Source organism: Hylaeus volcanicus, chromosome 2 (assembly GCF_026283585.1).
Source record: "Hylaeus volcanicus isolate JK05 chromosome 2, UHH_iyHylVolc1.0_haploid, whole genome shotgun sequence".
Taxonomy (NCBI): domain Eukaryota; kingdom Metazoa; phylum Arthropoda; class Insecta; order Hymenoptera; family Colletidae; genus Hylaeus; species Hylaeus volcanicus.
Genome location: NC_071977.1, coordinates 1,707,661 through 1,730,026, shown reverse-complemented (window position 1 = coordinate 1,730,026; position 22,366 = coordinate 1,707,661). Strand labels below are relative to the sequence as shown.

The 22,366-nt window shown below is 31.6% G+C and overlaps 7 protein-coding genes across 7 annotated transcripts; 2 read left to right on the top strand and 5 right to left on the bottom strand.

Annotated features, from left to right (window-relative positions):
* Positions 1–37: 37 nt before the first annotated feature.
* LOC128885042 (apoptosis inhibitor 5) lies at positions 38–3,516 on the bottom strand. The gene is made up of 9 exons (XM_054138786.1): positions 3,307–3,516; positions 2,796–2,957; positions 2,557–2,722; positions 2,335–2,495; positions 2,057–2,254; positions 1,789–1,980; positions 1,328–1,711; positions 1,098–1,251; positions 38–1,024 (listed from the first exon to the last, which is right to left on the bottom strand). The coding sequence occupies exons 1-9, from the start codon at positions 3,379–3,381 to the stop codon at positions 936–938; spliced, it is 1,581 nt and encodes a 526-aa protein (XP_053994761.1). The 5' UTR covers positions 3,382–3,516; the 3' UTR covers positions 38–935.
* Positions 3,517–3,697: 181 nt separating this feature from the next.
* On the bottom strand, positions 3,698–5,545 carry LOC128885045 (electron transfer flavoprotein subunit alpha, mitochondrial). Its single transcript, XM_054138789.1, has 4 exons — positions 5,353–5,545; positions 4,660–4,989; positions 4,127–4,579; positions 3,698–4,054 (listed from the first exon to the last, which is right to left on the bottom strand). The coding sequence occupies exons 1-4, from the start codon at positions 5,392–5,394 to the stop codon at positions 3,878–3,880; spliced, it is 1,002 nt and encodes a 333-aa protein (XP_053994764.1). The 5' UTR covers positions 5,395–5,545; the 3' UTR covers positions 3,698–3,877.
* Positions 5,546–5,854: 309 nt separating this feature from the next.
* LOC128885056 (60S ribosomal protein L39) lies at positions 5,855–6,528 on the top strand. Its single transcript, XM_054138805.1, has 3 exons — positions 5,855–5,912; positions 6,031–6,134; positions 6,404–6,528. Exons 1-3 carry the CDS (start codon positions 5,910–5,912, stop codon positions 6,450–6,452), a joined length of 156 nt encoding a protein of 51 aa, XP_053994780.1. The 5' UTR covers positions 5,855–5,909; the 3' UTR covers positions 6,453–6,528.
* Positions 6,529–6,605: 77 nt separating this feature from the next.
* On the bottom strand, positions 6,606–7,992 carry LOC128885054 (39S ribosomal protein L22, mitochondrial). The gene is made up of 4 exons (XM_054138803.1): positions 7,630–7,992; positions 7,212–7,433; positions 6,926–7,139; positions 6,606–6,861 (listed from the first exon to the last, which is right to left on the bottom strand). The coding sequence occupies exons 2-4, from the start codon at positions 7,428–7,430 to the stop codon at positions 6,641–6,643; spliced, it is 654 nt and encodes a 217-aa protein (XP_053994778.1). The 5' UTR covers positions 7,431–7,433; positions 7,630–7,992; the 3' UTR covers positions 6,606–6,640.
* Positions 7,993–8,266: 274 nt separating this feature from the next.
* On the bottom strand, positions 8,267–10,296 carry LOC128885160 (protein AAR2 homolog). Its single transcript, XM_054139021.1, has 5 exons — positions 9,576–10,296; positions 9,389–9,504; positions 9,155–9,308; positions 8,813–9,085; positions 8,267–8,744 (listed from the first exon to the last, which is right to left on the bottom strand). The coding sequence occupies exons 1-5, from the start codon at positions 9,761–9,763 to the stop codon at positions 8,336–8,338; spliced, it is 1,140 nt and encodes a 379-aa protein (XP_053994996.1). The 5' UTR covers positions 9,764–10,296; the 3' UTR covers positions 8,267–8,335.
* A 240-nt stretch (positions 10,297–10,536) lies between these two features.
* LOC128885159 (protein penguin) lies at positions 10,537–13,427 on the top strand. The gene is made up of 2 exons (XM_054139020.1): positions 10,537–11,106; positions 11,232–13,427. The coding sequence occupies exon 2, from the start codon at positions 11,254–11,256 to the stop codon at positions 13,153–13,155; it is 1,902 nt and encodes a 633-aa protein (XP_053994995.1). The 5' UTR covers positions 10,537–11,106; positions 11,232–11,253; the 3' UTR covers positions 13,156–13,427.
* A 187-nt stretch (positions 13,428–13,614) lies between these two features.
* On the bottom strand, positions 13,615–21,972 carry LOC128885158 (proteasome adapter and scaffold protein ECM29). Its single transcript, XM_054139019.1, has 28 exons — positions 21,821–21,972; positions 21,088–21,335; positions 20,876–20,994; positions 20,650–20,799; positions 20,300–20,578; positions 20,013–20,208; positions 19,867–19,952; positions 19,582–19,801; positions 19,337–19,482; positions 18,939–19,245; positions 18,664–18,850; positions 18,225–18,581; positions 17,981–18,156; positions 17,799–17,900; positions 17,521–17,727; positions 17,337–17,451; positions 17,068–17,251; positions 16,694–16,982; positions 16,386–16,619; positions 15,946–16,290; positions 15,718–15,874; positions 15,488–15,643; positions 15,290–15,421; positions 14,912–15,221; positions 14,653–14,836; positions 14,445–14,577; positions 14,158–14,367; positions 13,615–14,093 (listed from the first exon to the last, which is right to left on the bottom strand). Exons 1-28 carry the CDS (start codon positions 21,843–21,845, stop codon positions 13,894–13,896), a joined length of 5,454 nt encoding a protein of 1,817 aa, XP_053994994.1. The 5' UTR covers positions 21,846–21,972; the 3' UTR covers positions 13,615–13,893.
* Between the last annotated feature and the right edge of the window lie 394 nt (positions 21,973–22,366).

Sequence of the window (22,366 nt, the reverse complement as noted above, 5' to 3'; positions counted from 1 at the left end):
AAGACAAGTATACGATGATAGTAAGAATGTACACATATAGAAAGAAGTATATATACATATAATTTATTAATTTAAAAATGGAAAACAGAAATAGTCTCAGAGTTTCTCTGATTTAATCGACCACGTATTGCTTCATCCAAGTCCTTCTAGTTGCTCTGACCTTTGTTTCCTGCTAACAAAGAAATAATAAAACAGGATCGGGGAATAGGAGAAGGAAGAATCAAAGGTTAGGAATACACTTCGATACTATTTAAACGTTCAAAATTGTTGTGGAAGAGAAAAATTGTCTGTCTTTTGTAAATATGTGTGACACCAATGTCCATATCGTAGCACAAGCCAGTCATTGTACAGTTTTAAGTTTGAAATATTCAGCTTGAAACGTGTAGCACTCTTTGTTTCAACGCCTGATGTTTCTTCGACCTCTTTGAATGGTTAACAAACTGTCTTCGCACCTTTTCCGTTTTATTACTTTGTTTATGTGCTACCATGCGTACACTCCAAAATCCACTGCATTGATCTTGTATCTTCTCTCAATGTGTTTATTCACTTTCTGCAAGTTCATATCTCTCCAAATCTTAGTTATCATCCGACTTAACGATGCATGTATAAAAAAAACTCCTTACAACACCATGAGTATATTATGTCACACGAATGTTCTCTTCTTCAAGTGTTTAGCAAACAATTGGTTTTTATGATTTTATAATCAAAACTTGTATAGCTATTTAAAGCTTTCACAAAAACACTTCTTTTACACTACATTTATAAAACAAGAAAAGTTACATTTTTTTTGTCACTTCTGTTAAGAGCACTCTCTGTAAATAGTCACTTTTATGTTCTTCATTTGTATGTACATTTTACAGGCCTGTTATAGTCTTTCGTATTATTGCAGTTCTTGCCATTTCATGCTTTTTAACAATGTAATAAGAGTCAAGTAGTTAATAAAAATTTTTTCTCCATGTACCGCGACCTCTTGGCCTGTAGCCACCTCTGCCACCCGACCTATTTCCTCTAAATCTACCTCGACCTGTAACAACAATAATCACTCTTCATTATACTTCTCGGTATTATTTCGAGAATTACTAAATGATCTTAAGTACCATAATTTGATGATATGTTCGAACTGTACTTTCCACTAGGTGGAGTATATAGTTCTCTCTTACTTTTATCTTCTTTACTACGTTTATTTGAATTGCTATCATTGCCAAATGTAATTGGAGTATGTCTCTTCTGGATAGGTGAATGCTTTTCATTCTAGAATGAAGTACGATAAATTTAACAAAATGTTCGATGTAACGAATTCCTATTTTACAATTGGCTTTGTATTTACCTTTTTATCATTGATCGATGTTTTCCATGAAAGATGTATGATACTTTTAAAGCTAGGCGGCGAATGAAATAGATCTTTAATCAAAGTATTAATATTATTTGTCGTTTTCAGAGCAACAACTTTTAACTGATTTTCCTCTGATTTTAATTCTTCTTCCGATTTTCCACTAATTGCTTCCCGTAATTTTTTTATGTAACCTTGAATACCACGGGCGAAATATTGTAATCTTAATCTAAATTCTTTCAATTGTTCTGGATCTTTCATTAGACATTCTGGTGCTTGTTTGCATAATTTATGAAAGGCATACATAAGACACTCGACGTGACTAAACTGCAGTTTTGGTACTTCGGTTATTTCCGTAGCTGGTGGAAGCGGCATGTACGTCTGAAAAATAAGATACAATTACTTTTCCCATAAAACTTGAAATGAACATATATTCACTGAAAAGTATCGTTACTCACTATAAGAGTATTATAAAGTTGTTGCACTTTTTCTTCTGGCTTATCAATTGTCCCACAAAATACAACTAACTCAGCAAGAAGCTTTAATAATTCCAATTGTATGTCTCTACCATCTGGTGCAGTGATTAAAGAGAGATGCGGTAAAACTTGCATACAAATGTAAGAAACAAATCGCGACGAATCTATTTGGGACTACAAACAAAAACGTAATTATTAACTATCCGAAAGGAAACGCATTTTTACCGATAGATATATAAATGATACTCACGCTAAAAAATGGAAGTGCATGTTTAATACATTGTACAAGCCTATTCCATTGTTCGATATTAGTATGTTTAAATGGTTCAGACAATTCAGCTTGTTCTACCGTGATATCTACTAATTCTTGTTGTCCATTAACCGTTGAACCTAATCTAGTCCAAGCTAATATTTCCATAATACTATGAAACTCATCTGCAGTTACATCCTGTGAAAGTGAACATCTTATAAATATTAAGAAATAATGTGTAAAAACATACTCATTTTTCCTATATACAAGAATCTTACTTGTAATACTTTTTTACACTCCGAAATTAACAGATCTTCCGGTTCCTTAATAATAACATCATGACCTATAGCTTTCAATTTTGTTGCTAAAAATTTAATGCAACGCTCGCGTGTTCCGTCGTCTCCATTAATAATTTGACTGAAAAACCCACTTATGGTACCTGAAAATAATTAAATTAAATAAGTAAAATAAGAAACTTTATAAATAATAAATTTGTATACCTTTTGGATCAGATTTCATAAGAGACATAACGCTATTATGAACTACAGCTAACTCAGATGGATCTTGAGCTTGGAGCAATTGAGCTAAAATGTCTGCAATTCTAGCAGTATGTTCTTTATTATCCTTACACAGAGCAGGTAAATCTTTAATAGCTTGTTTTCTAATCTGTAAAAAGATCATGTGTATTTTTATTAGATATAGATAACGAGTGAGTTATATAAATAATGATAAAACATACAGCCATGTCTTCATCTTCGCATAGATCTAAATGAGCATCTATAGCCTGATCAGCTAATTTTGGAAAATATTTGAAAAACCTTGCAATGAACTGCGATGCTAATCGCTTTTCCTTGGGTGATCCCTTCACTGCTGTTAGAATCTCTAAGTATTCCTTTTCATGCTGTAATGTATAAAAACAAAAGCATTATTTCTAATTATATGTGTATATACACAATTCATGCGCGTGGGCACTGACGCAATTCGTATACACACAATGTGCACACTCATGCATTTAATCATCGTACGCATACATAGGTGTACACACGTATATACCGCTTTCTCCGTTTAGTTATTCATGTAAGAAATTCAATTATATATATATGACAGAAATATCGTTTAATACATTAGCGACATTACAGCTTTTTTCAAATTTCATAATTTAGAAAGTAAGATTTGTTTATCCTCGCGAACAGGTATAAAAATGTAAGAGCTAAACGTGGTTAACCAGTATAACCAAAATCGTATGTTACCTCCGCCAATTTGTCCTTGGCATCAGCCAAAATGCCAAAATTTTTGTATAACTTTTCGATACTGTCCGTACTCATGTTTAAACTCTTTATGTAACTTCTACACTCAAAAACACAAGTCACATAAATACGACTATATACTTAAAAATCTGAAATCTAGCCGGCCACGCACCACGCCAAGAAACGACAAAGATGGCAGCGTGTGGCAGCGATTCCATCTGTATATATGCATATGGTGGGAACCACAAATGAATAAACTGTTTACCATGGCGCTCAAGTCGAAACTAAAAACGACAAACATCACTGAAATCATTATTTCGAATAAATATTCCCTTTTAATATGTACATTTATATATATTTAAAGAAGCAGGCAATGAATCTTAAATAAACATGATACAAATAACCATAATTATTATTTTACATATATGTACATAAAATGTAAATAAAAAATTTGTATACAGAGTTTTCGATTGCGTAGAAAATTTAATACATTCGATAATCTTTTATTTATTTGTATATATCATTTTTATAAAAATGTTTATAGTAAAAATATTTTCATCTATTTCGTTAAAATTTATAATTTTTCTGAAAGCTCTGGCACAGCCTTGAACAGATCGGCAACTAAACCATAATCAGCGACGTGGAAGATGGGGGCTTCCGGATCCTTGTTAATTGCAACAATTGTTTTGGAGTCTTTCATACCAGCGAGGTGCTGAATTGCTCCCGAAATGCCCACAGCAATATATAGATCCTGTAAAACATAAATTATACTAACTAAGAGTTGCTTTAAGATTTAAAAAAAAGATGATAAAAGTATAATTACAGGAGCAACAATTTTTCCAGTTTGTCCAACTTGTAAATCATTGGGCACAAAACCAGCATCAACTGCAGCACGAGATGCACCAACTGCTGCATTAAGTTTATCAGCTAATGTATACAATAATTTGAAGTTATCTCCAGATTTCATTCCTCTTCCTCCAGAAACAACAACCTTTGCTGATGTTAATTCTGGTCTATCAGACTTTGTTAAGTCTTGTTTAATAAACTCTATTAACTTTGATTTGTAGTCACCGGTTGGTGCAGGTTCACATTTAGCATTCCCTCCTTCCAAAGGCATTGGTTCGAATGAAGTGCCCCTCACAGAAACTACTTTTACATTATCTTTGGACTTCAAAGTTTGAATTGCATTTCCTGCATAAATTGTACGCACAAATGTATCTGGTGCTTTGATTCCAATGATATCACTTACTGGAGATACATCTAATTTAGCTGCAACCTTAAAAAGAGTTACATTTAATGTATACCCATGGATAAAAAGAATAATTTTATATTAAGTTTTTAATTGTTCATACTTACTCTTGGTAGCAATGCTTTACCAAAAGCAGTGGCACCAGCCAAAATATGAGTAAATTTGTGCTCATTTTGAGTTGCAATAATAAGAGGAGTCAATACCTCTGGAAGTAATCCTTTAAATGCTTCATTATCCGCTATCAGTACTTTGGATACACCCTTTGCTTTACTAACAGTTTGTGCGACTACATCACACTTAGTACCAGCAACAAGAACAGTGACATCTCCACCAATCTTGCTAGCAGCGCTCAGAGCATTGGAAGTGATAGGTAATAATGATTCATTGTTGTGTTCTGCGATAACTAATGTGGATTCATAACGTGCCAATGAACCAAACTACAAATAATTAATTTGATCAAATTTTACATTAAAATATAATCTTGATTTATGTTTGAAAAAAGTATAGAATTTATAATTAGTCTAGAGTGTTAAATTACATAATTATCATATGTTACATCTCAAGATTTATAACAAAACGTTCCATTTTTGTGTAAAATATTTCTCGATATATGTTTATTTACGATATTAATAATAAAGAAAAGATAAGCATGAAAATATTACAAATAATCAAAATTACTATGTTTCATTTTGCATGAAAATTTATTTTCTTCATTACAATAATGTTTAGTTTTACATAAGTATATGTGGTTAGCACATAACAAATGAAAATCAAAAAAGTTCGAAATCTCTTTTACTCACTTTATTACTAAGTCGTAATGTTCTAAAATATGTGGCCAACATTGTTGCAACGTATAATTGTTAATTATTGCTTCTTAATGGATTATTAAATAAGAGAAAAAAAAATTAATTCGTATCTAGAGTTAAAGTCCAAAGTCCTTTAGTAAAGAAATAATGATACTCATTCCTGGATCCAAAATATTCCTGTTTAAACAGTATAATAAACGGTATTTCGTGAAAATTACTTAAAATAATGATATATAAAATTTATTTTAAATGAAATTTATTTAAATATGAAATATATTTGATGTTTTTTTCGAAATACAATATTATAACGCAACAGACGTATATTAATAATTATTTTAAGGATAAAAGTATGAAATATAGAACAAGGAATGTAAAAATGTAATAATTGTTCATATCAATGTAAATAAAATGTTTATATAAAATTGTTGAAAACATACTAGATTTAGTGCTTATTTTATAGTTGTTGGTTACATAGGTATAGGGACATTTTCTTCGAAATACAGTAGCATAATCCAAACGTCGTTCATTCCGTGAGGTGCAGTTAGAGCAAAATGGTAATATTTAGGTTATGATTTAAAATCTGATTAATTTCTTGACATCCTATTAGATGGATCGAAATGATTTTTAGAAAATAATTCAACGAGCATCTCTTAATTTTTCGATTTGTTTCAGTCTGCTCATAAAACGTTTATTATTAAGCGAAAGCTTGCCAAGAAGTTGAAGCAAAACAGACCGATTCCACAATGGGTCAGGATGCGTACTGGTAATACCATCCGGTAAGTATTATTATAATAATTAATTGCATCTGTGTTAGTTAAATTAGTTTTATATGTATAAAATTCATATTATATTCGAGCATTTCTTCAGTTAAAATAATAAATTCATTTTTTAATTTAATGGTCTTATTGGGACTATATATATATATATATAATGGTCGTATATCGGAACGTTACAAATGTAGCAAACTCTTGTAAAATAATTTATGATAATGAAATATGTATAGATATTGTATAGTTTAGATATATAATCTATTTATCCCTTTCAGATACAACGCGAAAAGGCGTCATTGGAGAAGAACTAAGTTGAAGCTGTAAATTAATTTTAACTTGCTTCAATTTTATTATTGTATATCAATTTATTCTTTAATAAATTCAATCCTTAATATGTAAACTTGTTTTTAAATATAGTAAAGCCTATTCTTTAAACACAATATATATCAAAGTAATACAATAAATGTGACAAATTAATAATACAGTAATTAGTTTATTTTTATACATATAGATTACAGAGAATTGAACACTTTGCGACGCCGCATTTTAGCCATCCAGTCTCCAAATAGATCTCCGCCATTTTTAGCAGGAGGTGCATAATAATTTTCAGGTGGTTTTCCTTCTTCTAATCGTACAAAGTAATGAGTATACTTATAACGCACTTCCCCTGCTCGGGCTCTGGCATGACGACGCATTCCTTTTATTACTACACCCTTTCCCACGAAAGATTCAGCTAGAAAAAAAGGAAAATTATACAAACGTTAAAGGAAACATTCAACAATGATTATTATACTCACCAACCCATAAGTTACTCTTAAATTCGATATTATGTTCTTCTACAGCCATACGTTGTGCTTCTAATATAACTTCTTTTGCAATAGCTGCACCCTTTTTCTTTAAAAAACTTAATTGTTTAACAGCTTCATCCACAGTCATACCTCTTACCAAACAAGCAATGTACCACATTTTGTCTGGACTATATTTTATATTTTTTTTCACATGACATACATACTAAAAATCATTCAAAGATGTGATTATTTATAGGAAAGAAGTGAAATAACTTTTATTATACAAAATACTCACACCAGGTCTTCTTTCTTCGCCAGGTTTTTGCGGAGGATAAATGACTTTATTATATTGAAGGAAACTTTTTTTTTCTTCTTCGTGTAAGGCAGAAGATCCATGTATGTTTGAAGATGGAACCATATACAATGATTTCAGTATATTAGACGAACAATTTGAATTATTTAAACCGAACGTGTTACTTAACGTAAAACGTAAACATTGTTTTATTGACTGCATTTTCTGTGGAAGATGTACATTAAATTAAACACAGAGTAAATAAGGATTGATCTATTTATAGAAATCATTATTGTTGGAAATTGTTTAAACTGAAATAAGAGTTTCAGCGTTAGAATCTACGACATATTAAAAGATAACCTCTACATTAGAAGATAGCATTATCATTAAAGACAATTTATGTAATTAAAGATTTACTCACGTTTGTTTAAAATTCTTTATAAATACTCGAAAATTTTACGTTCAATAACTAATTACTTAATATTGTACTGTAAAATACGAACACTTATACAAACACAAATCTACATTGCGCATTGTATCGACAACAATCGACAAATCGTGAATTCATATAAGTAGAAGAAAATTTAATCGTAACTATTTCAAGTTACATGTACATAATTTATGATCTCTTTTTATTGAGAAATGATCATGTTCTTTAGGTAAAATTCTTTAAAAAATAATTATTTGTGGAACTTGTGGAATTGTGGACGAAAACTTTTCTGGTGGAAAAAGTCACATGACTTGCCGTATGCTTGAAATAAATAGAGATTCGATAGAAATTATGTACGTTATAGAAAATTGTACAAAGATATCACATAAAGTAATTGAAATAAAAATATATTTATTTATGAATTTTGCTTCTGTAGCTTCTTGAAGAAGACACCGATGTCGCTGCAAAATGTTTCATGAATATACGAACTACTACCTAACTATAATTACTATAGTTTATTCACAAGATTAAATTCAAAGTACTGCAAAGTACTTGTGAATGTTTTATTTCATTTCATGTTGAAACATAAATGCTTTATGTTACTTTAAATCAAGTCCATTTGATATTATTTCTCAGAATTTATTATTTGTATATGAACAAAAAGTGTTACAATAGCGTTACATATAGTTACAAATTTTTATTCCAAAAAGACAATTACAGGGGCCTCATCTTCGTTCTCATCCTGTAAATCACAAAAATCCCACGAGAACTTCATGGTTAGTCGTTCGCGAAAACGGGACGTGTAAGACTTTAAACGTCCATCCAATTCAGAATTGATCTCAATATTTGCAAAAAGTTTGCGCAAGTTGTAGTAAATAAAATTATTATTGGCAACAATATCGCAAAGCATGTCTTCTGGTACATGGGTTAATTGAGTTTCCAATGTTTTCATAAATTCCATATAAATAACACGACGCCGCAATATTGCAGAATCGGCGCCGCAAATAAGGTATATCAGCTTTTTCCAATGCTCAAAAGCATCAAGACTTTGTCCAACCAGGAAACAAACAAATGCCAGTTGCATTTCGCCGATAATCTCCATAGGTCTAAAAATAAAAAGAGAGGAAATAATAATTATTGTTAAACATGAAATAACGACGAGCATTGATCTTACAATGTTAACGTATCGAGAAGCGTGTCTAGCGCGTAACTAGAATCAAGAGAATGTTTTGTGATTTCAGTTGGTGTTGCATCGTCTGGATAACTTTTGTCAGGCAATTTGGACAGCCGAAGTTCTGTTCCAGGTTTAGGTTTCAAATCAGGAAGCAATTCTTCCTCTTTTGCTTCAGTAGTAAGCGCCCTTCTTCTTTTTTTCGGACTTGATATTCCACCTCTTGGTCTCATAGCATCGCTACACGGCTCTAGCTCTAACGCCGATCGTACAAAACTGAAATAATACAAATGAATTTATACCTTACAAAAAATAGAAACTGATAGTTTCCATCTTTCTACATACCCACATATAGGTGAACAACGTTCAACTATGGAAGGAGTAATATGATTTGTTAATTCCTTCCATTGATTCCACACATCGTAAGGATAACATCCTAGATACCTGTCTAGCTCTTTCAAATTATCCCTTAGCCTTTGAACTACTTCCTCTGGTGCAACTTTATGGGAAAGATTTAATCTTATTGATAAAATATATAATTTCCGTCACGTTTAAAATATGTATCAAATATTATTATACCTTCTGAACTAAGGTCTTCCCCTTTCACGTCCCAACGTCTGACTAAAAATTCAGATTTCTTAAATGTATGAAGAAAACCAATTTTTGGTGCTGTTTCTCCAAATTCATTTACAGCACTTCAACAGAGATATGCACACATAAATATTTGAACGATAATAAGAAATGTTATCAATTGTTATGTAGTTACCTGTAATGTACATAGTGGAATCCTGGTGGAATCACTTTTATGCCTTTAAAATCATTTTCCGTGTTCCATAATTTTAAATCGATTCCAAATTCTGTACCGCTTGGTACGTTCAGTACAACTAATGTACTACCTTCGACTAAAAGTTTCGCAGCTAAATCTTGATTCATTTCTACTCCTTCGTTTGTCATGATCAATCAAATTAATTAAACGAAACAGTTTTCCTTCTTTCTTTACTTTCGAATTCAATTATTAATATTCATACATTCAATTTACTAGTACGAACTCCTGGTTTGCTATGATTTTAAGATGCTGAGCCATACTGAACTTAATATTGAGGTTAATCAAGGTTAAATTTTCTAATGACAGGTTTTCTTGTTGCAACTGGTTGCAACAACAATCTGGATAAACTTTAACCTTCGACAGATTGCTGTCCTATCATACCTCATTTGTTATCCTGTAATCCTGCTATCAGGAGACATGAAGACAGGTACTTCGAAATTGGAATACAACAAAATGGCGCATGAAATCCTAATTGCGTACCGCCTCCGAACAATATTCATGATTAATTAAGCTCGACATAAATTTATGCAACAATTTATACTTTATATTGCAATTATAAAAGTGCATAATTCATTTGCAGGAAGTTAATATAACTATCGAAATAAGCAGGGTCAATCAATGATCGTCTCCAAAAATACTTGATAAGTATTTCATTTCAATTAAAATCGTACTAAACATAATCTGAATGTTGACATTGATCTAGGCTAGTTAACATGAGTGCAAAAACGTATGAATTATTTGCAGAATATTAATAAATTAATGATAATAGCGATTCTGATAATGACTGATTTCGGTGGTGCCATCGGTGGCAAAACGCCCAAGTTTGTAATGAAAATAGTTCTTACTATTTCTCTAAGATGGCACCACCAATACCTTTTAATAAATTATTCCTCACTTTACATAAATCTATAATTAATACGATTACTTGCTTCATAATACTACAATACATGTGTTAATATGTTAAATTTATCATCTGTATGAATAATTATTTAATTTAACAATAATTATAGATCCTTTGGTTAGTGGCGCCATTTAGCGGCAACAATGGAAGCTATTTTCACTACAAACTTGGGAGTTTTGCCACCGATGGCGCCACTGAAACTAAAATCCAGTGTCGTACTTAGAAACTGCAAGGTCCCCTTTTACGAACATTTTTGTATAGTTTGGAATTTTGTTTGAGTGGAATCTGAATTTTATTCGATAAGACTACAGTCGAATACCCTAGTATTATCGCTCGTTTGGAATACAGAGTGCGTTTTCTTTTTCTAATAATTTTCTACTTGAGCATACCTCATCATCACTGATATACTATAAACATAAACGGAGTATAAATCACGTGTAAGGGTGTGCACGTGTAAAAGTTGCTATGATCGTAAAGTCTAATTAAAAACATTTTATTCGTATTCAGTATTGTACATCTACTTTAATTTGATGTGATATCATTACACATATTCACACAAGTTTTAAATAGGTAAGTAATAAATTAATTGATAGGTTTGTTTTGTTTATTGTATAGGTTATATTGATCAGTTAATGTAAGACATGAGTAAGGATAGCACAGTCTTTTTGATTGTTCATCGTATTTTGTATTTTTAGTTTGTTATTAGAGCACTGTAAAATGGTGAAACGAAAAATAAATACTGAAACTGAACTGAAGGTCAAGAAGAAGAAGAAATGTTTAAATAATGATGTCAATAATGATATTAGTGACATCAAAGAAGCTATGGACAATAAACCAAGAATTAAGAAAAAGAAGAAGGAAATTTATGAAAAATCTATAATTACTGTTGATAAAGAGAATGATGAACTTGTTACTAACAATGCAATGGAAAAGAAAGAAGCAGCCAATAAAAATTTCAAACAAGCTAACACTTTGGAAAAACCTAATTGGCTTGAAATTAAGAAACAGAAAAAAGAACTGAAGGAAAAGTATAAAGCAAAAAAATTAAATGACATTTATGATATATCAGTCAGGGTAAAACAAATAGGTGAAAAATTACGCAGAGCAGATTGTAAAAAGTTAGAACGTAAAAAATTGATTAAACAAGCACACGAGTTATTAAGAAATCATTACAATAAAATAATACTCACGCATGATATGTCTCGTATTGTTCAGTGGATGTTTAAATATAGCGATTCAGAAATTCGAACAGTTATTTTTAATGAATTAGAATCGTCACTCTTAACTATGATTCCATCAAAATATGCAAAAAATTGTGTGAAGGCTATGTTAAAATATGGGTCTCCAGAAATTAGACAAAAAATCATTTCTATTTGTTATGGCCATGTTGTGAGATTCATGAGTCATTCTGTATCTGCAGCATTGTTAAATATTATGTATACTCAGTATGCTACGGATATAGAGAAGATATACTTTAAACAAGAATTTTATGGTGACATGTACAAACAGGCTAAGGATAAAGAAGTTAAGACTTTGTCTGATGTATTTAAAGATGCAGAGAATATGAAATCAGCAACACTATCTGCTGTAAAAGGCAATCTAACAAGGATACTGAATAAAAAGCTTCTGAATTCTATGCTTGTGCAATCTGTTCTTTCAGAGTTCTTGGATGATTGTTCCAGTGAAGATAGAACAGAAATGATCGTGATGTTAAGAGATTCTATAGTAGAATTATCTGAAACTAAGCTTGGTACTAAAGTTGCAGTAACATGTATATGGCATGGTACAAACAAAGATAGAAAAATTATAATGAAATCTCTTAAAGAACATGTAAAGACTATTTCTATGTCTGAACATGGATTCTTGATATTACTGGCTTTATTTGATACAGTAGATGACACTGTTCTCCTGAAGAAAATTATTCTTTCAGAAATTCTGAAAGATCTGATAGATATAGCATCAAATGTCCATGGAAGACATGTTGTTTTGTATCTAGTAGCAAGAAGAAATTTATCTTACTTTAATCCTATTATAATTGAATATTTGCGCCAAGGCGACTGCAATGAAACAAGTAAAAAGCCTGCTGAAGTTAGAGAGAAAGAACTTCGGGACTCAATTTCTGATTCGCTTCTTGAGGCTGTAGCACTAAATACAGCAACTTGGATGTCCAATAGTTCCATAGCAATGGTGACTTTGGCAATACTAAAAGTAGGCACAGGAGAAAAATTAGAGCAAGCTTTCGAATCCATTGCTACATTCGTCACAGATTTGAAAGCAAGAATTACAGAAAACGATGCTGAATGCAAGATCGTCGAACATGCAGGTCTACACATGGTGTTAAAAAAAGTAATACAAAACGATATACTGTTATCGGCGAAAAGCGAAACTACTTTTGGAGAAATATTAATTAATCATTTGAAGACAAATGTCATAGAACAATGGATAGAACATAACAGAGGATGCTTTTTATTTATATTTTTATTAGAAAATGAAACAAAGTCAACTAAAGATACTCTGCTTTCTAAATTGAAACCAATGATAAATATTCTAAAATCCAAATCGAGTCCCGGTGCTTCAATATTGCTTAAAAAAATTAAGTTAAATGACACATCGACTTAAATAAGCCTCACATAATCAAAGTTGTATGAATTTGTAAACTGTAAAATTATGAATAGAAAATGCTTGTTTTAAAAGCAATTACGAGAGAGTGTCAAATGCAATATCTTGACTGAGTATAAATTCACTTGTTATATTTTTATGTGTATTATAAATACAATTTATTCAGTTTAATATCAACTCCAAGATTACTTTGTTCTATTTTTTAATTTTTGTAGCACAGGTAAATAAGTATTTATGTAAAAATTATACATAATATGTAATTACGCTCATTAGTTATGTGTTGTACATCATTTTACTTACCTAGAATTATGTGAAAATATGGTAGAAAAAGATATTCTAAATGTATATCTTGTCAGTGCGAAAAGGTTTTTAAATAAATTCAACTATTTCAACATTATTAAACATAAAAATGTTTGGGAACAACATAATTTGTGTAATATATTATTTGCACAGAACTCGCAAGGAGACAAATATATATATATATTTTTCCTATCTCTTTACAACACAATATAAAAAAAATAGGAAATTATAAAAAATACCAATGCTAAAGTGAAATTTAAATAATGTATTATTTGTTGTTACTGTTAATACTAACCACGTTTATAACGATGTAACAATTAAATGAACAGGTATTGCCAGATATTATACTTTTTTGTTATTCTGAAATGACTGAAAATGCAGTTACCAACATAAAGGTACACAACATCGATTAGATAGTACTAAAATCGTTCAGCGTCTTCATAGTTTAAATATTTCTTTGATATCCATAAGCCTAATTCGAATTTCCGGTACGTTATCCTTTGTTAATTGTGGCATAACCTCTCGAAATATTTCGGCCATTTGATCAAATTGTTTAGTATTTCCAGTATCGCGTAATTTCTTACCCAGAGATAAAGCTATATTCAAGGCTTCTTTCCTTATTCTGATATACGAAATACCTGCAAAAAAACAAAAAATAAAAGAAACAAACCAGCTAAGGAAAAGTGAAGTAAATACACTTACCTATACTCTGTTTTAGTATTTTGTTAAGTGTATCGCAAATCACACTTAACATTTCTTCTTCTTTTATCGACAATTTAGAACTGTTCACGTTGAGCAAAGCAAGTTTATCGACAAATAGGTTAAGCGTTGCTAACATTGATATTTGAATGGGTGTAGACTGCACGGGAAACTTCGTGCCAAAATGGGTTACAAATTCTACACAGTATTTATCTAAAAAAAAAAAAGAAGAAAAACCTGAAGAAATAATACAAATATTTCGTATAACTAATTCACAACGATGCAATCACCTTGAGTTTCTTTACAGGAAGGCCATGCTTTCCCAAGTGTACCATAAACAGTCTCGTATAATTTTAGAATATTCTCGTCCCTCTTTACTTTCTCATCGAAGATCAAAGATTCGTTTTCATCTTTCTTTGGCAACTACGGCATACAATAATTATGTAATAATGTTGAACAAAATATGATCGTATTGGTCTTATTATTGATAGTACATACCGTTGTCCAAATTTCATTAGCAATGTCATATACCTCTTTAAATTTATCAATGTCCAGTGCGTGCAAGACCATGCCAAATGCTTGTAACGCGTAACGACGGTATTCTAAAGCTTCCTTCTTACTTTCTCGATGCAATACTTGCACTATAACTGTAGATGTTTCAGAATCCTCTTTAAGAGCTTGTCTAAAATGAAAAGTATACTATAGTACATATAGTTGTAGTATAACATATCGAATTTTTATATTTTTACATGCGTACTTGCTATTGCACGCTAACGTAGCAAGTGCGTTTAATAATCGTTCCTTTCCATCCCAAGTTCTTCCACGTAAGCTATCCGTTAACACCTTCAACAATGTATTCCTCATGGTTACATCGATATCGCTGCCTAATTTTTCAGCTAGAGTATGGATTGCATTTGCAGCTTGAGCTTTCGTAGTCCAAGATGACGATTCCAAAGATGAACGTAAAAGTTCCGTTACCGTTTCTACGTTTTGCTTAATTCCGGCCTCAGTACCCGGTGTTATGTCGTTCCATAAATCATTCCATAAATCAACCAAATTTTCATTATCTAACAAAATATTGAAAGTTAATATATTAAGTTATTTTTTAATTAAATTATATGACCTCGCTACAAACCTCGTGTTTTATGCATATGCATCGCAAAAAATGTAAGCGGTATAACGATATTTGAATAGTTTCTTAATATGTCCTGATGATAATTGTTTATAGCTTGCAATGTTTGTCCAATAGCTAATTTGGTTGTATCATCTAGAATTTGAAATTAAGTAAGATTAAATATTCTTCGCTCGTAAATTTCACAAAAATGTTACTCACCTCGTTCTGTATACCATGTGTTAAGTGTTTTGAATAATTTATCAAGGCTCGATTCTTTCGCTGATCCAACTATATGTCCAATAGCAGACGCATTATTTTTTCTAACGATAGAATTGCGATCCGATAGACCATTCATTAGAGCCGATAACAGTTTACCTACATAAACAATAAATTAAAAAAATTTATTATTATGTTTTTAAGTAAATATAGCGTAGTGGTCTTTTATTTACCAGCGTAAGGTTCCAATTCTTTTTTGAAGTGAGTACTTAGAAGAATTACAAAATGCGAACAACTAATTTTTGTTCCAAATCCCACGCTAGATTTGATTAGATCTATGACTTTTGGCATTAATACCTTTAAAATTTCTGAGTCGATGTACTGTATGCACTGTAATCAAACAAACACAAAGCATCAAAAAAGTTTAATTAAACTTTTGAACTTTTTAACGTCTAACTCACTTTCGTCACTGTGTCAGTAGCATAATGGCCTTTGGCAGCACTAGCTCTAATATTGTCGATCGCCTCTCGTGTCTCCGATGTTGCTGAGTATATGTTACTTAAATATGACACATTAGGATTTTCTGATTCCCCGATTGTACTTAAAAGCGCAGGAATTAAAATGACTAGAGATGGTTTCAGCAAAGTACCAGCTCTCGAGACTAATTGCGACACAGTTTGCAGAGACACTGATCTTATGGTACTCAAAATATGTACAATCCCAATATCTAGTAATACTGGTAACACTGCTTGTATAACTTCTTCACCCTCCTTGCCATAGGAAGCATCAGAGTATCGAATACAAACCTACATTAATAAATTAATAATTTTGTTTGCTTTGCTGTTCAACCGAGAGTACAATTCTCGTACCGTTCCGTAAGATTACGAGTCGCATAACTTACTTTACTAAGTATTTTAGTTGTATTTGTGGCTGCTAATCGGGTACCCTCGTGAATATCATCCATTACTCGGAATAGTTTCTTCCATAATTCAGGTGCACATTCCGCTAGATTAAAACGAACGTTTGCTCTTAATAGATCCGCAAGCGCATTGCAACAACTGATGCGCACTCTCCATTCGTGATTCGTTAAATTTTCAGTTATGTCGCTCAATATTTCTTTATGATATTGCTCAATCTACCAAGGTAATATCGTAAGTGATCAATGTGCAACAGAGGACTTGACAATATTTATCGTATAATATTACTCACAGCCTTATTCGTTGACGGAACAATCGCACGCCAAATACTCGACATACTTTGTTGAATTTTAGGGGTCGGATCGTATTGATATCTGTATAAGCGCGGAATTATGCTCGGTAAATACTTATTTAATTCATCGTTTGCTACTTTAGCGATAGCTGCAAACCCAAACGCAGCACCTTTCTTAGACGTCCATACCGCATTATGATTTGCTAAATGCATAAAATAGTATACTAAATCTGGTTTCTGTAATTCAGTGGCCAGAGAACAAATTTCCTTATACGTTGATAAATTTCCGCTGTAAACAAAATAGTATTCATATTGAACTGAATATCGATAACTTAATAACATTAGGTTACAAAATATGATATATGTAATTGTACTTTGTTGGAGATTTTCCTAGTTGACCTTCTTCGAACAATTTTGTATCGGGTGTAACTTGTTGCGCAGTTTTACGCCCTTTCGTAAATTGCTCCAGTATATTAGAAACCAAAGATTCTTTTTGTTCTTTCGTACTATTAATATGTATCAAACTAAGTCCTTTTGCTGCTATGTCCTGCACAATATCTACAATTAAGGTAACATACATTAATGATAATATTGCATTCTATAATTCATTCTTTTAAAAATAAAAAATTATCGTACTACTTACCGCTGTCATCTGAAAGAAAATCCATGAATGCATGGTGCAACGACGAAAATCTTTCTTTAATACATTCCCTCTGGATATTATACTTTAAAAGTGCTAATAACCACACACAGATCGCCTTTTAAAAAATATGTGTAATAAAGAAAGTGAAGAAACTGTAACTTCACGCGTATTGCTAAATAAATACCTGTCTTAAATTAGGATGGGGATCTTTATATATCCTAAGCAATTCATCCAACGTACGTATCAAAAGTTCGGTACTGGCATTACTGTAAGGTACTTTATGTTCATTTGACAATATTGTCCAAGCATCCCGTCCCTCCGGAGACGCTTGTCCCTGAACACAGCAAACCAATGCTTCTCCCATAATTAAGTGCATCTCAATGTCTTTCGTCTATACAATACATAAAAATTAAATATTTATCTACTGGTAAAAATTTTAATTACATAAAAGTCGATAATTACATCTTTAACTGTTGCAATTATTTTATTCACAATTTCCTCGGTATGTGGAAATTCTTCTCCAATGCACAAATATCCCAATGAGAGAGCAGCTTTTTCTTTAATCTGTAAAGGATAAAATTATACGCCAAACGCTACTTACGATGTGGTTTAAATAATTAAATAATGTTTGCTAGTAAATGAACCTTAGTGTTTAATTTGACATTATTCACGACGGAAAATAGTATTTCGACAATGGCTTTCTTGTTTGGTTCACCTTCGCCCTCGTTAGGTAATGGTAAACTATATGTTTTCCCCAAAATACCAATGCTTTGAATTGCAGCATCCATTAACAATGTTGTATTATCGCGAAGGAAAGTGACTAAAAAAAATTGTTTCAAAATAGAATACAAAGATGTTTCGCGATTATACAGAAACATGTATACATACAAATCATTTTCACAACATTAATATAAACATCTAAATTGAAGAAAGCATCATTTGGGTTAGTTTTTCGAAAAATTATTCTCCTCTCCATCATGTACGTTAAGGTTAATAATGCTCCGTGTTGTGCTTCCAAGTTCTTCTTATTCATGATGTTCGTAATCTCAGAAATTTGACCCTCGAAGTCATTTGTGGAAAGCTGAGCAGTTGTTATGCCATATATTTTAGCAGCTAATTGCCTTACATTTGGCTTAACAGATGCAAGTAAATTATGAAGCCACAACAGCTCTTTTTCATAAATTTTCGTTACATACTGTGGCACAGAACCGATCACTTCCAATAAAGCTTGTAGAGATGACTGATCTGCAGTGTATAAGATACATCGTAATATGATGTTCATTATCATCGAATAGTTATAATTAATACCTGTAATTATAAATCTTACCTGCAGAAGCATGATTAAGTATTAAAATCATATCAAAATAATTGTTTAACGTTTCTGGTCGATTTTTGTACAGGTTTTCTAGATAACGTGCAATTAACGGTGTACTTTCGCAAGGATGTTGCAGCGGTTCTTTATGTACAGTAACATTAGCACTGTTTGCTAAACAAATACGAAGATAAGTAATCATCTATAACAGAACAAATTATTACTTTTTCTTTCCATTAAAAAAAGAAAACATGACGTATTCGCAATATATTATTTCTATGTTAAATTACCTGTGTAAAAATAGCGATACTGTATGGAAGTACTTTACTCTCGACGTTCACTTTTCCGCCGCTAGAAGTGGGCATTCTTGTCTGCATCTTTGAATAAATGTAAATAACAAGTTTTTGAAAATCTGGTAACAAAACCTGACTGCTATCCTGTTTATCGTTCTCGTTTTTATTCAAAACACTGTATAAAACCTTCATGGCTTCTGTACTAATTTCGTGTTTATCGTCTCCACATGCTAACAACAAAAGATAACGAGAAGGTGCGTCTTCGGAAGGGAATACGTTTGCAGCGTAATGCATAGCCACGAATCTATTCTCAAGAAAAATAACGTATATAAGAAATACAACATAAACTATTCTTTAATATGTAAATGATATTCGATTAATGAATACATCCATACCTGACGTTAGATTCCGGCGATTCGATATACTTGGATAATAAATCATTCATTAAAGCTATTTTAGTTTCATCGTCTTTACTAAGTACAAATGCAGACGTTACAGAAATTAGCGCGTCCCGTGCTGCTCTTTGTAAATCACCTTCAGTCTAAAACACCACAAAAAAATCGACTCAAAAATATAAATTTCTAATAACATAAATGTACATCTCTTCTACTTATTGTGTATTTTATCATTAATTACTTACCGACACGAGCGTATCAAATAGATTACGTAACAAATTTGAATTTTTATTGATCAGCGATGGAATTCTTTGTCCCATTTGACCGATAACAGTGTACGCCATTACTTTGTGATTCTCGGCGCAAACGCCAGACTCTCGTTTTTCTGCAGATCCCTCGGAAATCAATTTTGTCATGCCATCTAAAATAACACCAGCCACGTGTGGTAGTGGTGTAAGGCTACATCTAAAAGAATTAAGTACGTTATATCTTGATCGATAAAAATAAGACTCATAATATATCATACTTACTGTTGTACAATATTTGATGTAAATTGTAATGCCATTGACTTTAACTTTGCGTTTGTATTCTTTCCGTAAAGCGAATCGAAAACTACCTGTAAGCGATTCGAAGTTAAATATCGGGAAATGTAATGAAACTTTATTACAGTACATACCTGAATGCATGACGGTATAATAAATCCAGCTTTAGTTACACGGCAAAGATAATGCAACAGTTTTAGACGAATTCGGATACTCGCAGGCAGTCGCTTCATTTCTGGCTTGACTTCTTTTTGTGTTGCTAAAGCGTCGGTACCCAAAAATAATGTGTAAAGCGGAGCAGCTAACTGAGCCAAAGACCAATCTAATGTACTGCAAATTTACATGGAGAAAGTGTTTAAATATTTAATATTTTCTATTTAAAAAATTGTTATAAAGCATACGAATACATTCTAAGACGTACTTAACAATCTTTTTCAATTCCAAGTCTGCCATATTAGCAACACTGAATCTAGTATCTGCAGCTGCTACTATCAAATGGACAAGGATATCTGAATCAGGAAAAAATCCTGCTGCAAGAAATTTGACAATTCCCAGCTTTGTTTGTTCAAGCTGTTCTGCTGTTGGTGGATTTTCACCTATTACTCTTTTGAACGCATATTCGCTTAACCCTGGTGGTACAGGAAATTGTGACCAATCAATTGTTTGACCTGGTTGTTGATTTTCTGTTTGCCCTACCGACCTATTTAATGTAAGAATTTTCTATAGTATTAAATTAGCACAATTACTTTCAGATAAATAAAATGACCTTACCCATATGGTAGTAATAATACATCCAGCATGAAATTGATTAACTGTTTTGCTACATAAGGTTTATCTTGCAAACCAAGGAGAGATGCCCGTTTATTTGGATCCATAGGGACATCAATATGACCCAACACAGGCATAATAATAAGTAATAAACTGAAATATTTGTTTAGATATAATAGTTGCCTTGGTAAGATTGTTTCAATAATTCTAAATTTGATTAATTACAAACCTATCTTGATGAGACAATGGTTTTCCCTCAATGGCATTCAGTACACTTGGAACTAACTTAGCTTGCTTATCCATTTCCATCCTAGGGTAGCCTAGTTTTATATATATTATTGTAAAATTCTGCAAATGTTTAAAGTAACAATTAATAAAGTAATAGTTAATTCTGATTGTATGAAAAATTATTTAAATTAAAAATTTAAATTAATGGCATACAATCACAAATGAACTGGCAGCTGGGTCCTGATATTGTAATAAAAGTGCCTCAACTGGAAGCTGAACGTGGCGCCTACTTTTTACTCTTCTATTTATATGAATTAGTAGCTCCATTACTTTTTTCCTGACACCCTCTTGTGCACTGGATAACTTAAGTAACACTGGAGGCAAAAATTTACAGACAGATGTCTGTAATTGTTCATCGGTTTCTGCAGACCCCAATCGGAGAAACACTCTCTCCAGCAAGACTAATGTGAAAGAACAAATTCATAAATTAACTCACAAGCATTAAATAATACTGGAATATTGATCTGGTTTGACAGTAGTCAAATAGTACTCTCTTACTGCAGCAAAAAATAATATATACCAATGGATGTGGTTTACTATTTTATATGATGACTTAATAATCAGTTAGTTGGACAGCCATATTAAGAAATATATTTTGTGTTCAAAAATATTGTCGCTGGAAGTATGACAAGATAGTAACATGCTTTTGTAAATGAACAAAATTATTTCTTAAATAATAAGGAACGATGTAATTGAAGTTGCATTCTGCAACACGGCATGACAACTGACTTTCTTTAATGGGTCATAATACCTTTAAAACTGTAGTAATCATTAGTAAACACGATTCTATTAAATAGCCTAGAGCATAATTAACGACGTGGTTTACGTCGTTACTAAAAACAACATTTTTAAACAATATTAATTGATTTTTTTCGGGATTACTTACTCAGCTCGTCCGTAGCGGCTGCCATTTTGAAATAATGTGCGAAAGAGAAAGCAAATGACAAAGTGAAGCCACAATTCTTTGCTTTATAACATTACACTTAATTATTTTAATATATTATTTAAACATTCATCTGCTTTTACACATGTATCAGGATCTATAAGTTCAGACTGCGAACCTGTAATCATTATTTCTACTAAAAGTAATGTAAACTTCTTTTTCCTAAACGAAGCTTCAATTTAAATAAAAATAATAAATGTGCAAAATAATAAAATGATAAAAGTATGTGTTAATTTGTCAAATTTATTAATTTATTAATAGTTAAAGTACGAATAATTATCGAAGCCTTTTGTCAGTAACGCTATCGGTGGCAATCCGTTCAAGTCTGTAGTGAAAATAGTTTTCATTGTTCCTGCTAGATGACGCCACCGACACCTTTTTAGTAAATTATTTATTATTTTTCATAAATCTATAATTATTACAATTTTCTGCTTCACAACTGTACAATATATTATTTCAATCTACTAGTTTAATTATTTATCTGGTTTT

What these genes read in the sequence shown, in the direction of transcription:
- LOC128885042 (XM_054138786.1), bottom strand. Translation starts at nt 3,381, where the DNA reads ATGAGTACGGACAGTATCGAAAAGTTATACAAAAATTTTGGCATTTTG. An exon ending in ATGCACTTCCATTTTTTAGC is followed by an intron (nt 1,981 to 2,056) that starts GTGAGTATCATT and finishes TTTTGTTTGTAG; the next exon opens with TCCCAAATAGATTCGTCGCG. An exon ending in AACTTTATAATACTCTTATA is followed by an intron (nt 1,712 to 1,788) that starts GTGAGTAACGAT and finishes CTTATTTTTCAG; the next exon opens with ACGTACATGCCGCTTCCACC.
- LOC128885045 (XM_054138789.1), bottom strand. Translation starts at nt 5,394, where the DNA reads ATGTTGGCCACATATTTTAGAACATTACGACTTAGTAATAAA. An exon ending in CATTACGACTTAGTAATAAA is followed by an intron (nt 4,990 to 5,352) that starts GTGAGTAAAAGA and finishes AATTATTTGTAG; the next exon opens with TTTGGTTCATTGGCACGTTA. An exon ending in GTAAAGCATTGCTACCAAGA is followed by an intron (nt 4,580 to 4,659) that starts GTAAGTATGAAC and finishes ACTCTTTTTAAG; the next exon opens with GTTGCAGCTAAATTAGATGT.
- LOC128885056 (XM_054138805.1), top strand. An exon ending in CGTACTGGTAATACCATCCG is followed by an intron (nt 6,135 to 6,403) that starts GTAAGTATTATT and finishes TATCCCTTTCAG; the next exon opens with ATACAACGCGAAAAGGCGTC.
- LOC128885054 (XM_054138803.1), bottom strand. Translation starts at nt 7,430, where the DNA reads ATGCAGTCAATAAAACAATGTTTACGTTTTACGTTAAGTAACACGTTC. An exon ending in GCGAAGAAAGAAGACCTGGT is followed by an intron (nt 7,140 to 7,211) that starts GTGAGTATTTTG and finishes AATGATTTTTAG; the next exon opens with TATGTATGTCATGTGAAAAA. An exon ending in TAAGAGTAACTTATGGGTTG is followed by an intron (nt 6,862 to 6,925) that starts GTGAGTATAATA and finishes CTTTTTTTCTAG; the next exon opens with CTGAATCTTTCGTGGGAAAG.
- LOC128885160 (XM_054139021.1), bottom strand. Translation starts at nt 9,763, where the DNA reads ATGACAAACGAAGGAGTAGAAATGAATCAAGATTTAGCTGCGAAACTT. An exon ending in TTCCACTATGTACATTACAG is followed by an intron (nt 9,505 to 9,575) that starts GTAACTACATAA and finishes TCTCTGTTGAAG; the next exon opens with TGCTGTAAATGAATTTGGAG. An exon ending in CTTCTCGATACGTTAACATT is followed by an intron (nt 8,745 to 8,812) that starts GTAAGATCAATG and finishes TTTTATTTTTAG; the next exon opens with ACCTATGGAGATTATCGGCG.
- LOC128885159 (XM_054139020.1), top strand. Translation starts at nt 11,254, where the DNA reads ATGGTGAAACGAAAAATAAATACTGAAACTGAACTGAAGGTCAAGAAG.
- LOC128885158 (XM_054139019.1), bottom strand. Translation starts at nt 21,845, where the DNA reads ATGGCAGCCGCTACGGACGAGCTGA. An exon ending in CCATTGTCTCATCAAGATAG is followed by an intron (nt 20,800 to 20,875) that starts GTTTGTAATTAA and finishes CAAATATTTCAG; the next exon opens with TTTATTACTTATTATTATGC. An exon ending in GTATTATTACTACCATATGG is followed by an intron (nt 20,579 to 20,649) that starts GTAAGGTCATTT and finishes TACATTAAATAG; the next exon opens with GTCGGTAGGGCAAACAGAAA.